The 16,691-nt window shown below is 44.3% G+C and overlaps 1 protein-coding gene across 1 annotated transcript in view; it reads right to left on the reverse strand.

The window, feature by feature from the left end:
- The window catches only part of ANKRD10 (ankyrin repeat domain 10), a 33,297-nt gene that overhangs the window by 13,402 nt on the left and 3,204 nt on the right, over positions 1-16,691 (reverse strand). Inside the window, exons 2-4 of the mRNA XM_045482148.1 lie at positions 16,447-16,599; positions 12,191-12,282; positions 922-1,157 (exon numbers count right to left, since the gene is read on the reverse strand). Coding sequence (XP_045338104.1) covers positions 922-1,157; positions 12,191-12,282; positions 16,447-16,599 — 481 coding nt within the window. The remainder of the gene's footprint in view (positions 1-921; positions 1,158-12,190; positions 12,283-16,446; positions 16,600-16,691) is intronic.

Raw genomic sequence — 16,691 nt, forward strand, 5'->3', positions numbered from 1 at the left:
TAAAAAGGTGCAGGATCATATGCTGACCCACACCAAATTTAGTCAATGCAGACCTCCGGCCACTCAGGGTTCCTCATACTACCCTTGGAGAGGTGATCTGTTCTCAAAGGGCACAACTTTGCATTTCTGCTCAGCAAGTCTTATCTAAGTTCATAATTTCAAGATGACTACTTTTCGTTGCCATCTCTAAATCTCTAAGTTCATTAAATATTCTTACCAAGCTATGAATCTGTCTTGTAAGATATCTTATAGGGAGGAATCTACACACAATTTTGTTTCCTAGACCAAGGGGAGGGTTTTCATCTCCCAGGGACTGGGTGACTGCTTATTTGCAAACTCCACCAGAGTTATCTGAAGACAAAAAGGTGGGACAATACTTACAACTAAAATAACTTACCTTAGAGACTTCTCCTCACCGTCCACCTGACACCCCAGGTCTTGTTGTGACACACACACCACCCTGTGGGGCGTGGGGACCGGCTGTGGCCAGGGCACAGCACGGGTGAGGCAGGGGGGCAAACCTGTACCTGCTCAGACGTCAAACTGTGTTTTGCACCCAGACCAACAATGTCAGTCACAAGCTCAGGAACATTCACAGGAAATTAAAAAAAAAATCAGGCACAGTGGCAGATTTTTTTAATAGTTATATTTCAAACAGGTACAAGAAACGAGAAAAATCTTTCTAACTCATGGCAGGTGGGCCTGGGTGTGCAGGAAGTTACACCGGCACATCCACACCTGGGCTGTCGACATTCCCTCTCATCCGCTCCTGGGAAAATCACCACCACTGCACCAGGACCCTCGGGGCACACTGCCCCTCAAGTGAAGGTCTCATCTGGAAGGCGCTTCCGGCCGTAAAAAAAGAAAACGTGTTACAGAAAGCAGGAGCGTCTGCCCCCCTCGCCCACCAAGGGGTCTCACCTTCGGTCCTAGCCTTCTTTACTCCAAAGGGTTCCGGGTCTTCCAAGCATCTCTTGCGATGTGCTCCCACACTAGTATGATTAGGAAATATGTTCTGCTGGCCCCCATTTAAGGTGCCATTATTATAGAAACGGTTCAGATGACAATTCTGCAGGTTCGAGAGAAACTGGGTGCACTCTTGGAAACCCTGGGTGTGGGCAATGTCTGCTGCAGTCAGGCCACTGGCGTTCCTCAGGCTGTGTGACACAAAACACCGAGTTACACCCCGTCGGCGTCCTCGCCTGCTCTCTGCCCCTGCCGACCTGACTACCTCACGGGGCAGCGAGAAAATACACGTTACGGCGAGGCTCCCTTACAGGGAGCTCCTCGCCCCAGCTGCGTAACTAACTTCTCTCTTAAGCACGTCTGATTATGAAGCACGATTTGGGAGATAGGCATTTCAAAATCAATACGCTAAACTTTAAAAAGGCATCTTCCTATTCAACTTCTCAAAATCATTTTTTATGTCAGTCTGAAGAACCTAAATTTATGCCAACTTCAGACTTACCCTGAAGCAGAATTCTATATTATCTGCATTTAAGTTTAATAATCCATTCCTTTAGCTTCAGTAAAATCATAACAAACAAACATGTACTGAAATTGTCCATGGCATTCGTAACAATCGGCTCTCTCAAAAGAGTGCACTGACAAGCCAGATTTTATGCTAACGTGTGACACTGTAAGTGGAAGTTTAGAAGGCTGTCCTGACATTAAAATCACTTCTCCGCGTGGCCGGAGACGTGAAGTGCTAAGTTCCCGTGTGTTTCAGGTCGGTTTCTGGCCCTGCCTGGAGCACCCCACAACACGTTCAAGGGCCTCCCGGCGGAAGGCCCTCCGAAGGGCCCGCAGCATCTCTCATGGCGGAGGGGAGATTTTCCACAGCAGCTCCCATCAGACTCAAGTACGAAGTGGTGGCAGAGCGTCATGTGAACAATCTCAATGACACAAACAGGAAGGAACCACCTGTGAAGCTCAATTAGGAAAGAATAAATATGAGAGGAACAAAAGCAACTCCCTGTTGAGGTTCCCCCGAAAGACCAGAAAAACACGCGCTCTGTGAAGTCAACCTGTGAACGAGCGAAACAGGCCGACAAACCGAGAACAGAGGCCCCACACCGCCTACTCCACAGAGCGAGGCCACGGGCCCGGTACAGGCGGACCGGATGCGTGAGGCTTGCTTCCCGGGCTAACGTCCGTGCAGAGACACCAGAGTGAAAACCACAGATCCGGGACGCACAGGGGTTCCCACCGAGCCTTGTACCCATACTTCCAGCCATCATACTCCCAGAGCTCCAACCTCAGAAATGAAAAAAATCTGTCTATTTTGGAATCATAACCTGTCTCCACTCTAAAGCATAAGATAAAGAAACGTGTTACAGTTTGAAGAAAGGAGAAAGCCCAAACTTGGGTTGAACAGAAATAAAAGACACAAGACTCGAGAATCCCAGAACCAGCAATGTTTTCTTAAAAGTGTGTAAGGCAGTTGTGTGCAGGGCTAACGGGGACTAAAACTGACTTCTTGATTTCATGGCTGTAAATTCTGATGAGTGCTATTCTACAATTTGGTATTATTTTTAATATATGAATTCAATAGAAAAGAAACGCCGAAGATTGGACAGTGTGGTTACGTTAATCTCACACACATAAAATGATCAGACGCTTGGTTTTTGAAATCATGTTATTGATGTAAAAATGTTAAAATGAGTGTTTGGCTGGATGGTTTTCTGAAACGGTGTATTTCATCTCTAGGAGCTATCCCAAGTGCACAGAGTCCGAAAAGGTCTACTCTATCAAAAATGTGAACAGAATAGGTAGCTACATGGAAGGAAACATCTAACTCCTCAAAATTTGAAAAAACGTAGGCCTAGAACATATGCCGAAGTTTATAAAATGATCACTCCTGTAAAGAAACACAGACTTGCTCTCTAAAATCATAAACGGAAATGAGAAGCTGCTGCCTGAAATCAGGACAGACGACGTCGGCAGGAAAGATCCAAGTGAGGAAGAAAAGCACACGAGTTTCTGGATGGTTCATTCGCCACCCAGGACTTCACCGAGGAAAGTGGAGACGCTTAACGAGACGACTCCAGTTGCTGAAGAGAACAATTTCCCAGACACACTCAAGGGCTTCACTTTCCTCTCAGAAACACAACACCAGGCTGGACTGGGGTTAGAACGCTTTCCCAGGAAACAACCTTAACACAAGTAAGCGACAAATCAGCACCAACATCCAGAGAGGAGACCACGGAGCCTGCAGATGCCTGAGAGCAGGAGCGCACAGAGACCTGAGCAGGAAGGCACGATCTCCTCCCCCGCAAATGCAGTCACTCGCCTGCACACCACGTTTCCAGATGGCAGGAGGGATCACCTTCAAAACTCAAAAGGACCGTAGCCAACTCACGCCATGTGCTCCCCACGTGGGACCCCACGTGCGGACCAAGCAGCCACGGGTCTGGACTGATGCTGGTTCCGCACACGCTTCTGTGGGGCCAGGAGTCAGAGTGATGTGAAAGGGAGAGAAGACGTGCTAGAAGATGTAAGGACAGAACCTGGGACACACGGTGACTGTGGAAGAACCGGGAGAGAACAACTTTGGCACGATCCCTATGGTATTACCAGAAATGGGGACATTCGCCATCTTTACTTTGTTCCCACTGAGCTACAGAAGATTCCAACTACAGCAGACCCTTGGGACAATGAGGGGATGGGGTGCCTCCCGCCCACCCTCCCCCACCCCCCGCCCGGGTGCAGTGGAAAACTCACACTAACTCTGACTCGCCCAGAATTTAACTGCTGATAGCCTACTGTTGTCCAGAAGACTTACTGAAAACACGAAGAGTTGATGAACACCTATTTTGTATGTTATATGTATGATGTGTTGTATTCCTACCATAAAGCCAGAAAAAAACACATTAAGGGAATCGTAAGGAAAATACATGTACAGAATGTACTGTATTTATCAAAAACAAACCCACATATGAACGGATGTGCACAGTTTGAGGGTCAACTGTATATTCCTTCTTCTGTTACCAAGGACTGAATGTATACAACACATGGTTTATTTAACAGCATTTATACTCCTCTTGGGCAAAAGGGTCTGTTTATACCTGAGTCTGGTACACAACAGAATCCCGTTTATCTGCCTTCACTCTTCCATTCTGTACTCTGTCAAATGTTCAAGTCCCTAATCCTGCTCTGCTTACATTTAAGAGCGCGGCTTCTCCATGGCAGAGCGCACATTACACAAACTGCCTGGGAAGGAACGCTGGCTCCCTGATCCTGGGCAGGCGCTTTCTCTAGAAATGGCTGGACGGTAAATACTGCAGGCTCCACAGGCCACACCCTTGCTCACAACCACTCAGGCCTGTCCTCGTGGCCTGAAAGTAGCCTCGAACAATACGTACACAGTAGAGCTCATCTACGTTCCAGTGAAATTTTGCTGATGGACATTAAAATGAGAATTTCATATAAATTTGTCACAGAATAATGGTTCTTCTACTGATTTTTGTTCAACCATTTAAGAATGTAAAAATCATTCTTAGTTTATGGGCCATACAAAAACCAGCAGCACAGTAGACCCGCTGAGTTAACATCTGACCAGTGGACGGTACTACTAACTAGTCCCCTATTTTTATAAAACACGTCTGACCATGCGTTCGTTCCTGAAAGCTGTCTTTCCAGTAATTTTATGTACTATCCAAGCAAACAAAAAAACTTTTTTTAAAAAAGTTGCCAAATTGATTACACCACAAAATGTTAAAGGGAAACTTTAAAAGCATGTGAAAGCCCAAGAGAGCATGTGGAAAGAAGACCATCATTCCTACTCCATCTGAGTGTTTTGTTAGATGTTCTGGTGTCTTGCGATCAGGCAATATGCTTACTATGAAGGAGACGAAAACTGTCTCTGTAAGTCTGAATTCTGCAACCATTTTTCATAGTTTCATAAAGAGGGAACTCTCACATGTCCTACAGAAGCTGGAACCCACATGGGGTTTCCATCAAAGACTAGAATAAATGATCACTAAATGGAAGAGTTCTCAAGGCCTGAAATTTTAACAAAAGAGGCTCATGTCTTCAAATCCTTTCTTCATATATGCTTTCCCACTTGTTCAAGCATGTTTCAAGTTTGATGTTTTAAGAGTTGAAACAGTAATCCTGGTTAAAATGTACCACCAATTCACCGAGCCTTTAAACCTCTGTGTTGCAAGGTCATGTAGATACTCCACCTAAGCTCTCTGCTATGTTCCTGTCAGTGCAAGCCAGGCATGGACCAGGACTGCATGCTGGCAGGTGGCTACTCTCACCTCCCAGTGCAGCACTGGGTCTGATCCCACGCTCTCTGAAAGCCAAGCCTTCCCCCTCTGGTCCACAGGTGTTCAGGCCACGTGGGGCTATACAGCCATGTGCACTGCTGACCCCCTAACAAGCTCAAGTGAGGCACTTATACAGATGTTAATCAGAACTGCTGTCTACACACGCTAGTCCAGAGGGAAAGTACCAATATCTGGAAAATTATTTAAATATACTCTCAAAAGCTGTATTCTGCATGAAAACTGGGTGGTCCTGAAAGCACACGTTCTGTTAGCCTCATCTTGAAAACAACACATACTCTCAGCATCTCCACGTTGATGCACTTGGGTGAACGTAGATGACGTGTGACCTAAAATTCACCTCTGTCCATTTCTGCAGACAAGAACCCCTGTGGACACGCTGTAATGTCATTCTAAAAGCTCTCCATTCATCCTCTGATTCCAGTTGAAAAATCTCCGAAAACGGGCAGAGATTTGAAAAATGAGACATCAACTTGATGCTCAAACTGGGTCAGTTTGTTGAACTTTCAATTTCCTTTTCAAAAGAGTGGACAGGACCGGATTCTTAGGCTGGTGAGACCAGTCTGCTAAAATTTCTTACGGCAGCCATGCCGACAGCGCCTGAACCTGCAGATTCTGGTTCCTGTGACGCTCACCGCGACCGTGAAAAGCGATCTTTGAGCAGGCCACCGGTTTCCTCCCGGGGGAGGGGGGAGGGAGTCCTGGTACTCGTTTGAAATCACAACACAGGGGAGCCTGGGTGGCTCAGTCGGTTAAACGTCTGACTTCGGCTCAGGTCATGATCTCACGGTCTGTGAGTTCGAGCCCCGCGTAGGGCTCTGTGCTGACAGCTCAGAGCCTGGAGCCCGTTTCAGATTCTGTGTCTCCCTCTCTCTCTGACCCTCCCCTGTTCATGCTCTGTCTCTCTCTGTCTCAAAAATAAATAAACGTTAAAAAAAAAAAAAATTTTAAATCGCAACACAGAAATACGAAAGACATCAAATCATCTTCACTGTGAATTATTTGTTCTGCTGAGTAACTGGCAAAATAAAGTGCTATTTTTTTTAAACTCTACTGAACTTAAGAGGTAAATGCTTGGAGACTGTATTTCCTGCAGTAAAGTTCTGAACGGAATATTAACACTTACTGTACTGAAGGATGTCTCCCCAAAGCATTTAAAAAAAAAAACTCCACTCTGCTGCCAGCTGGTCCTCCATCTATTTTCCACTTACAGTGTCACACCATGGGAATGTACGAGAAGCCGTTCTAGCAACAACAGTTTTCGCTTTAATTTGAAAAACCACGGATCAGGAAATCACTGAAATAGAATTTTTAGAATCTGAGCTGTCACATCACCTTCAGGATGTTTTCTTTTTGTTAATGCCATGTGACAATACAAAAATAACCACAATTTTTATATAAATAGTATTTCTGTTAAAATTCTGATCTCAACTTAACTATTGTTAGTTACAAATAAAAAGTAGGTATCATAAATTAGGGTAAGCAGAGCATGCAAATCTACAGAGTCTATGTCTGAGTTCCTAGATTAGCATGAAAACCAATCACCGCAACAAATACCTCAACATATGCCTCGTGTGGAGAGAGGAGGCCACACTGAGCGCTCACTGCCACAACCGTAAGGTTTTCGGAGAGGCCCCTGTGGCAGTTTCAGTGGTTTCTATATGGAGTGCTCCCCCTTTCTAGGGTTACTTGAAAAATCAAGTCAATTCGAATTACGTAGCTGGAAAACATTGACACGCGTAGTTTTTACAGATTCAGAACCTTCTTTGTGATTTAAAACGGGCAATGGTTCATAACACAGGAAACTTAAAATATTTGCAGGCAACATTTGGATTAAAAATACATATACATACATGAGGTGCAGAAGCACATGTACTGAGCGTAAGCCACTGGCGTGTGACCACCTTGATTGACCAAGAGCTGCCGCTCCCCAGCACTGCCTCCTGAATTACCGCTAGTAAGTACTGTGTAGCATGGAGCCAATTTAAATATGCCAACAGTTCAGCAAAAGTTTAACAGTACGGACTAAAACCGTTAACTCACGATTCTGGTTACTTTAAAATTTGGTATGCTGTATCTCAAATACATTAGTAACTATTCCTAGATGGAAATAAGCAAATACATGGAATCGTTAAAAAAAAAAAAAAAAAAAAAAAAAAAGATAAAAAAAGCATCACTAAATGTCCATTTGTACAGACAACATTAGCAAACATCTAAAATTTCTTCAGCAAAAGAAAAACATGTGTATTTTTAACCCTTTGGTATCCAAACTCTTAAATTTTGAAGACTTTCTTAAATATAGTCTTCAAGTAACAATAGGAAGAAACTTTTTTAAAGTATTTACCTGAATAAATTTGGTGCCAAGTTTTCATTTCAAGGTCAATATTACTGAAGATAGTTTTATACTGCAACTGAATCCCAATTATGTTTCCATACATTAAAGGATGAGAGCATCATTCAAAGAGTCAGATAAAATTAACTTAATATGCTCTCACTATAATTTAGCAAAGGAAAAAGATCTTTGGCTATAGAAATCATCGGTTATTTGAAAGCACTATTTATAAAGGCAGTAATTACACAATTATCAAAATCTAGGTGCTAGTCAAGGTATTATGAGATTAATCAAACTTCTAAACTAAGTCTGTCGACAACTCTACAATACTGTCAGTCCACCTCTGCTCCCGTCTGGCAGGAGCCATCTCAGGAAGGATTTCATCCACGGTGTCTGTAGCACCTCAGCAAAAGGAGAAAGAGCCAGCAGAGAGCAAGATCAGACCAGCTGACCGCAGGGACAATGAGCTAGGGGAGGCAAGAGCAGGAGGGGAGCAGGACTGGAATGCAGAGGATACAAAATCAGAAACTAATTCAGAGTTCCAATTCTGGTAAATTTCATAGACTGTTATTCTTAAGGGCAAATAAGTGAACAAATGAAAAGAAACCACAAATTTCAAACATGAATGAATGGCTAATAAAATAATTCTGGGCAAGAGTTGCAAACAAACTTGCCACAAGGAACATCCAATCTGCTCATCACACGTAAATGCCCTAAGGGGAATTCTGCTTCCAGACAGGGCTCTACAGGCAAGGACACAGGCTGGGTCACATACATATGACCACCACTTTGGAGCCAAACTAAACCAAACGTTCAGTTAAGGACGTCTGGAAGTTCGGTAGTATGTATACAGTTTTTGTAACATTAAACAAAAACCTATCAAGACCACAGTGCAGACTTTTGTTCCTACAGCCGACTATGCCTGTTTTCTAAATTAGGCAAGAGAGATTTTTTTAGAGTGAGTCACTGAACTTGCTTACATAAGGCTATTGGTGCTTCTCCAGTTATCTGATGACCACAGTTAAGTTCCTCTTGGGATCAAAACAATTAAGTTAAAATATATGTAGCCCATTAGAAGGTCTGGTCACCATGGAATCAGTGGCCTCCCCGGAAACGCTCTCTTATCCGAAGCCACGGAGACCCTGCCATGACCTAATTACACACTAGTGCCCGTATGTCATGGCATGGAAAGGACCAGCAAATGTGCCTGAGACCCAAGCACATCTAGATGCACTCGAAGTCCCGCAGAGTCCCTTCAGGTCTACTCAGAGGCAGGAAAAAAGCTATCTCAATATGTGGTTGACACGGAAAGGTTTTCCACTTTACCTCTCAAGAAAACACTGGTGCCAAAATACTGAAAGTAAAGATAATCCAAGGCTTGAAATGTCAGTTTACAACGTCAGCAGTAAGAAGGTGTCCTTAATTATCCGCAGGCAGTCGGCAAGTTTTCAAGTCTGTCTCCAAAATCACATGAAGACTTAATCTTATACTATTACTTATTTGAGTGTCGAAAAGAAAAATGGGGCAGTGACTGTTCACACGCCCTCCATGTGGGCAGCGTTCAGGTGTGGCCTGCAAGACAAAGTCAACTGTCAGGTAAGCAAGGCTGGGGACAGGGACAAGTAACTGATGTATGGACACCCCACACCTGACGTACTGGAGGAGGATGGGGCTGAGGACAATCTGCAGAGATGCTGGTAATTTAAAGTCCACACACACGCAGTGTGCTCACAGAACTGCCACTTACTCCCACGTTATTTTTCTTTTTGGACGTAAACAGTGGTAAATAACAATGACCATCATCTAAGCCAGATAACAAAACCTCACGAGAAAAAGAAAACTTGGCACCAAAACTCAAGATGTAAAATAAGAGAAGGAAAAAAAACAAAACTCCATCAACATACTCACGTGTGGTGCTAGAAAATGTAACACACGATGCACAGCAGCTGACATGCGTTATCTTACAGATGCGGCCTATATTGACAAGTAAGTTATAGAACAAACCATTCTAGCCACAGATGCCTGGTATGCTTGCCCTCACCATTATCTACCCAATGACCAAAAAAGCAGCAACTTAAGACTTTGGCCACTTTATGCAGCTGATACATAAAAAAAAAAAAAAAAAAAAAAAAAAGTAGGAATTAATAACAAAATTAATAATTACCACCAAGTGTGACAAAATACTGACATGAGACAGCTTTTAATCTATTCGCAGGAAAAGGAAAAGTTTATATCATCTCCTAAATATCATAGCATGTAGTATGAAGAATTAAGAATCTGGCCCATTCTGAACTGGAAAAAACATAAGTAACTTTAGGTAAGTAAATTAATACTGTCCCCCGTGATTGTCTTTAAAAAAACCAAACAAACAAAAGGCATTTTATTTGCCACGACTACTCTTTACCATGAGGAGCATTATAGGAAACAAGTAAAATAGATCTAAGTACCATAATTTGGGGGACACAAACTGTTATTTGTTGGTAGGCTAACAGTGTTAAACTTTATAGTTTAATGTGCAAAACAGATATCAAAAAGCAATTTACAAATTAGCTTACTAGCAAAACTGGCAATTTATCCAGATGTTAAACTAAATAACCACATAAACAACAGCAATAAATAATGATTACTTGTGTGCTCTGTCTCCAGGCCAAAGACTTAGAATTTTAAGAATCGCTTTTGGCTAGGTGGCTCAGGCTAAATATTTCTTCTAAAAACCATCTGAAGGTTCAGGCAAGGGAGATCACCATAATGCAGGGTCTCGAGGGAGAGGCTCTTATACTGAGAAGGAAAAACAGACTGGCACTCGAGGCTGTGCTCAGTCACACTTGGTGGAAAAGAGACACTCGAGGGTCCTGTAACCAAGGACAGAATTATAAATAAAAGGTTCTCATTTTAGAAAGACACCTATTAAAAAAAGATATTATTTACGATAAATATTTATTGGCTCAAAGGATTAAGCTATTCACTGAAATGAAGAAAACTAACATCTTAGTAATAAAATGTTCAGGATCGATTAGACTATAGTTTAGAAAAATAAGTCGTTAAAGAGGTCAACTTCTAATTATTCATTATTTCAATAAATGACAAGTGATTTAATCATTTATTTTATGACTCTGTATTTCATAATCAAAGCTTCTGTTATTAAAGATTTTAGTTTTTAATCTAAACACAGCTAAGAAAACTATGAATATAACTTCACTGTGAAGCAATCCACTGAGCATCGTCTCAAATTGTATAATATACATTCATATTATCAATTGTTTCTACATTACCTTAAATCATAATTACATATGAAGTCACGAGGTTCCCTGCAACGTAACAGTTAACACAGGGCATATTTATCATACTAAATTTCTATGTAAGTAAAAATTCCAAGCCCAAACTAATGACTTGGCTTAACAATATAATACTTAATGAAACAGAAGCTCAGACACTAGGAGTCTAACGACAGCCCCTGAGATTACAGCCTGTAATAGGCTTCGCATTAATCTATATGGTTTTGCTGTCCAGGATCTAATTTCAATAAATGTATTATAACACAGAGTCAAAACAATGAAGTGGAAACCAAAGGGTTAAACTAAGTTAGTTTTGTGGGTTTATTTCTCCCAAAATCTAAATTTTCACATTTCCAATTAGAATAAAGTGGTTTGTAATTAATTCTTATGAGATATTCTAGACAGGGTAAAACAAAAAAGCTGATATTATAGTTATTTTGGTTATTACAGCTCTATAGCTTACACTCAACATTTAAGGGTGAAAACCGCATCCATTTTGTTAATGCTGTGAACTGCAGAAGAAAAATTTTTACAATATAAATCTTTAAGAGAAAGTTAATACAAATGAATTTAATATCTAAACTAAATGCCCACTGCCATGACTAGCTAATGATGTTTGCATATAAGATCACATCTTCAAATTAATACACTCAAATATTAACACTGTTCTATCAAACCATAAATAAACTAGCTGATGTAAACTGGGAGAAAACACGATTGCAATAATGTCATCAGTGTGAAGAACTCAGAATGAGTTTCAAGTCTTTAATGTATATGGTTCCATTTTATGAGAAGTTATAAATCATTAAAAGTCAAAATAGGCTTTAAAACATCTCACATCTGTTAAAAGATGAGAAAATCCCAACTTAGAAAAGCAAACTGTCTGCAAGAATTTTGGGACCGGAGAGGCTCGAAAAGATTCTCTAACCCAATCCAAGGCCCCCATTTTGAAATTAACACTGGCAAAAAGAAGTCTGAAGACTTGCCCATGGTGACACAACTAGTTGGTGGCCAAGTCAACAACGCCAGGTTCCAAATTTAAGGAATTAACTGCCATTTCCACTCTGGCATCCTGTCGTGGCAACAGTTCTGCGGCTGTTGTGATGAAGCTCCCTCTGCTAGTCGTCAACCCGCAGCGAACCTCGCTCACTAACACCAACTGGTCTACAAAGCACAGTTCCATTGCTAATATAAACACAAACTTGAGGACTGCTGCTTGCCCTCAGTGGTGCTTTCTGGAAGCACAGCGCCCTGACTACATCTTCGGGGGAGGAATGTGTGGAGGCACTTACTCGACGTGAGCCCCGTTAGCCACCAGGGCGCTGACGCAGTCCAGGCTCCCAGAGCGGGCCGCCTTGTGAATGGGGGTCTCGCCCTCACAGTCCTGAAACAAGAAAGAGCACACGCAAAATATCAGTTCCAACAAGACTCTGACGTTTGGAATAAAATACGTGCCTCATTCACCTCTGAAACCAAGCAACATGGTGAGTCAAAGCGCAAGCAGGGCACAAAGAAATGTGGCTAGAGATGCGAGAGGGAAAACACAGTCCGCCAGGGAAGGGGCAAGTTCGCCTTGATTCCTCGGTCAGCAGGGACGGCACATACGCACAGGACAGAAGTTTAGAAATGATCTTATGCTAGATCTTAGCACAAATGTGTCGTATGTAAAACCCCAAACAACCATCCTCTAACAGGTTAAAGAGAAAAGAGTAACCAAGGCCAAGAACACAGGACATAATGTCAAACGTCTGGTCTGGTCCACGTCTACCACAGGGCTGGCCTGAGCTGGGGCATCACCAGTGGCTCCTTTGCATTTTCTGCCTTGAACTTGAATTCAGACCGTGATGGCGGAGGCTAAAGGATCAGGAATGAGGAGAGAGAACACAGGGCCGCACACAGCCAGCTTCACATCCAAACTCAGGATGCGTGTGATGGGCAACTTTGTCCAAGGACTGGGAGAAAGTCTGTGTCACAGAGATTCACGCTGGAGACGGCAGAGAGAGACCAGACCCTGGGGAAGGATTCTGAGGAGGAGTTAGTTCATAGTTCACACTGTATGAATGGGAAGAAATCCGAAACACAATTTCATTCATAGGTTCTCGGGTACAGAGGAGGTAGAGAAAGATACAGCAGACAGAGAAGGAAGTCGTTTCTGTTGTAGGACTTCCTGGCGGGGAAATGCTGACCGAGTCCTCACACTTCACCGTCCCTGGAAGCTGAACTTGGCAGCAGACGACCGCACGTAACAAAGGGGGGGCCACTGTGCACCTGGCGTGGCACTCGGAGAGCAGCTCATTCACCAGCGAGACACAGCAGGGGGCCACTTCTTCCGGTGCACACGGGCTCGCACATGGGCTTGCAGGGGACACTCCAGGGTGTGGGGCGGTAGCTTATTTTCCAGAAAGATGTGCTCTGAAAGACTCTGGTGTGCAGTGGGGAGAAAAAGTATGCACATTACTTTAAAAAAGAAAAAAAAAGCTCAAAGGGGGTGTAGAGTTCTAAACAGAACAAGCCCATTTTTGAAGCAAAAAACACAGAATCCCATGTGGCTACACAGGAAACCATCTAGTGAATGGAGACTCTTAATAAAGCAGAAACCCATCTCTATCCTCCCAGAAAGGTGGGGAGGGGGGATGGGAGGCACATGACAAGGACAAATAAAGATGACACAGAGGTATGGCCAGAAAGAGTGGAATGGAGATGTGGGAGGGGGCACGGGGGTCGTGCCACCCCTGACTCCCTCCCCCAAGAAAACAGGAAAGGGTTTTTTCAGCTCTCTTTGCAGCAAGAAGAAAAGGCAAAGGTTTGCTCTATTACTTCAAGACGGCAGGACAGCAACAGACAGGACAGAGCAAACCAGCTCCTGCTCTGTGCCCTGCGAGGACAGCACCGTCCAGCCGGGCAGGAAGAGCAGACACCACAGAGAAGTGCAGCCAGAGAGGAAGACTGAAGAGCCATTTTAAGGCTACTCAAGGCTCAGGTTCAGGCCAGTCACATTCCAAAAATATCAAATATGGTGTCGTCTGATTCTGGAACTATTGTGGGCAAACTGAGTAAGAGAGGAAAGTGGGAGAGGTGCCAGGAGTGCAAAGACAGATGAGTCACCTTGCATTTTAAAGAAAGAAAAGTCTAGTTCTAATCCAGTTACAAGAAACTAAAAGGGGTATCAAATTCCACCAAAGTTCTAGGAAGATATTAAAGGCATGGCCTGTAAATAATACGAAAAGTGATGCCCGTGGGTAGTCCACGCAAAAGTGACCAAGAACAAATCCCCTGAAAACTTGCCTCACTCCCTCTCTGGGTAAATGCGCGACTCTGAGCCTTCAGACAGGACATCTGAGTCCAGTAACTCCGTGTGCCAAGTTCACAGATAGCAAAGGAAGTCTCTGTGAAACTCGAGAAAAATGAATTTAGAACAGGTAGGAACTAATATGCTACAAGATTAGGTTAGAAGATGGGTCAAAACGGGGGCATCCAATTTTGGCCTAGGTCACGATCTCGAGGTTTGTGGGTTTGAGCCCGACGTGCAGACAGCTCAGAACCTGGAGCCTGTTCCACACTGTCTGTCTGTCTCTCTCTCTCTCTGCCCCTCCCCTGCTCATGCTCTAAGATAAACATTAAAAAAGAAAAAAAAAAAAAAAAAAAAGATGGGTCAAAACTAATAAAACAGTTGTAAGAAGAAATGCTAGGGGAGATTCAAATCCACTACACACACAAACAGAAAACTTTAGAGAACCCTGGACCTGATTTTCTGACCGTCTGTGTGGGAGATGAGAAAGTGTCTACCTTAGGGTGAGTCAACACTTGCTGGGGGTGGCTAACGAAAGGGCTGTGTGACCTCAGAGGTCGCTGGGTGCCTGTCCCAGCAGGCCAGCCGCTAATCCAGAGCAAGCCGGCATCTGAGACTCAGCCCGCAGCCTAACACATGCGTAACACGGGAGACCACAACTGAGACCCTTTCAAGAGCAAGGGCAGGACGCTGGTAACCCCAGGTGACCACCTCGGAAGGGAGAGGACTTGAGGGGAGCGACAGGGAGTGAGGTCTGGGGACTCCTGTCCTGGGAGCAGGACGCCGGAAGGTGTCCACACAGGACTATCTAGAGCAGTCCTGTCGTACAGGGTAAGGACTGCGCTGCTGTAACACGTTACCTGAAAACGGACTCTTCTAGATTTAAAAAGATCTGAAAGGCAGCGCCAATTTCTTTAGATTTTCTTCAGATCTCTGTAAATTAGATGCTTTGTCACAACTGAATGAAAATTAACCCAATGTTTTAAATTCCACATTAACATTAGTTATTAATCACTACCATTTGTGGATGATCCATATTCTGTCGACAAGGAGACTGAGCCACAGAACAAGGAGCTGCCCCAGGCCAGAGAGTGGGGGAGGTGGCCACTCCCAGGGTTCTGCCAGGAGGTTGGGGAGGAGAGAAACAGCACCGGGACAGGCAGGTTGGGACAGGCAGGTTGGGACAGGCGACTCCTGGCGCCATAAATGTGTGGAGCAGACAGCCAGAGCCTCTGGTAAGAGCAGCGGCATGTGCGGTCACCCCCTGTCCCCTGATCCCTGCTCTACAGCACCGATACAAGCCGATGGGCTTGGAGGTGTGCAGCTGAGTTACTGGGAAGAGAGGGCTCACAAGCTGTTACACCTGCTTCCCATCAAGGGATGAATCTTCAGACAGAAACGTGGAGAAGAAATAAAAATGGGTTTTGCACACAGTAGGCCCCTGATGATGATTAGTAGAAAAAACGTATAAAACCAGGGTAAAGAGAAAACTAGGAAGGCATAAAGGCATCCCCACAGAGCCTGAGGCACAAGCCCCTTAGATGAACTGACCCTCAGGGCAGGGTCTCCCCCTGGGGACCACTTTGGTCAGACTAGCCTGAGTCGTCTACACCTGTTCACGCACGAGTCCCCAGTAAGCAAAACTCTCTCCTTGAGGTTTTTTCAAGGAAGTGAAAGGAGTAGTGAGAACACACCATGAAGCACGCACGTGCACACTCGTGCTTGCACACTTCAACACACAATCCCTGCACGCCTGCTGTCCGGGTGACCACACGACACCTGCTACTTAACTGCGTCCGATCTCCACCCCCGACTGCTCCCTGAAGCAGTCCTGACTCAACGCTGGTCGGCTCGCTCACCATAACTTAACCACGCACAAGATTTAATAGCCACTTCTTCGCCAGCACGGGTGTGTTACACAAGGATCTGTGCACATGAAGCGAAGGCAGCTGTGAGCAGGGGAGCCAGGAAACCCGGGCTCCAAGCCAGACTCCTTCAGTCACCAGCTGTAACTGGGGGCAAATCACCTGGGGTCACCAAGGCTCTAAGTCCCCGAGCAGGTGAAAGCACTCTGTAAACAGAAAGCCCTGCTCTGTGAAGGGCCTATTATCCACAAGTAACTCAATAAACAGAAATTCCAGTTAGCCCAAAGGTTAAGATATCAAACTCTAATTAAGGCCTCACTTTAAAACTCAACACCATGTAATTACAAGTAGAAAAAGAAAATAAAAACCAAGTTAATCATCGGCACTCCCTTACCGGTTTGTTAATGCTGGCTCCAGCTTGGATCAACCAGATGAGGCACTGAGGGTGTCCCCCGAAAGCGGCGATGTGGGCTGGGGTCTGTGCGTAGCGCGTCGTGGACACGTCCAGAGTGGCCCCAGCTCTCACCAACTGGATCAGGCAGTCCAACTTTGAAAACAGCAGGAGGGGGATGACACGCGTAAGTGTCGTACACTATTAAACACCACACACGCCATTTCAATTCTATGATGCAGGTAAGT

The sequence above is a fragment of the Leopardus geoffroyi genome, chromosome A1 (assembly GCF_018350155.1).
Source record: "Leopardus geoffroyi isolate Oge1 chromosome A1, O.geoffroyi_Oge1_pat1.0, whole genome shotgun sequence".
Classification (NCBI taxonomy): domain Eukaryota; kingdom Metazoa; phylum Chordata; class Mammalia; order Carnivora; family Felidae; genus Leopardus; species Leopardus geoffroyi.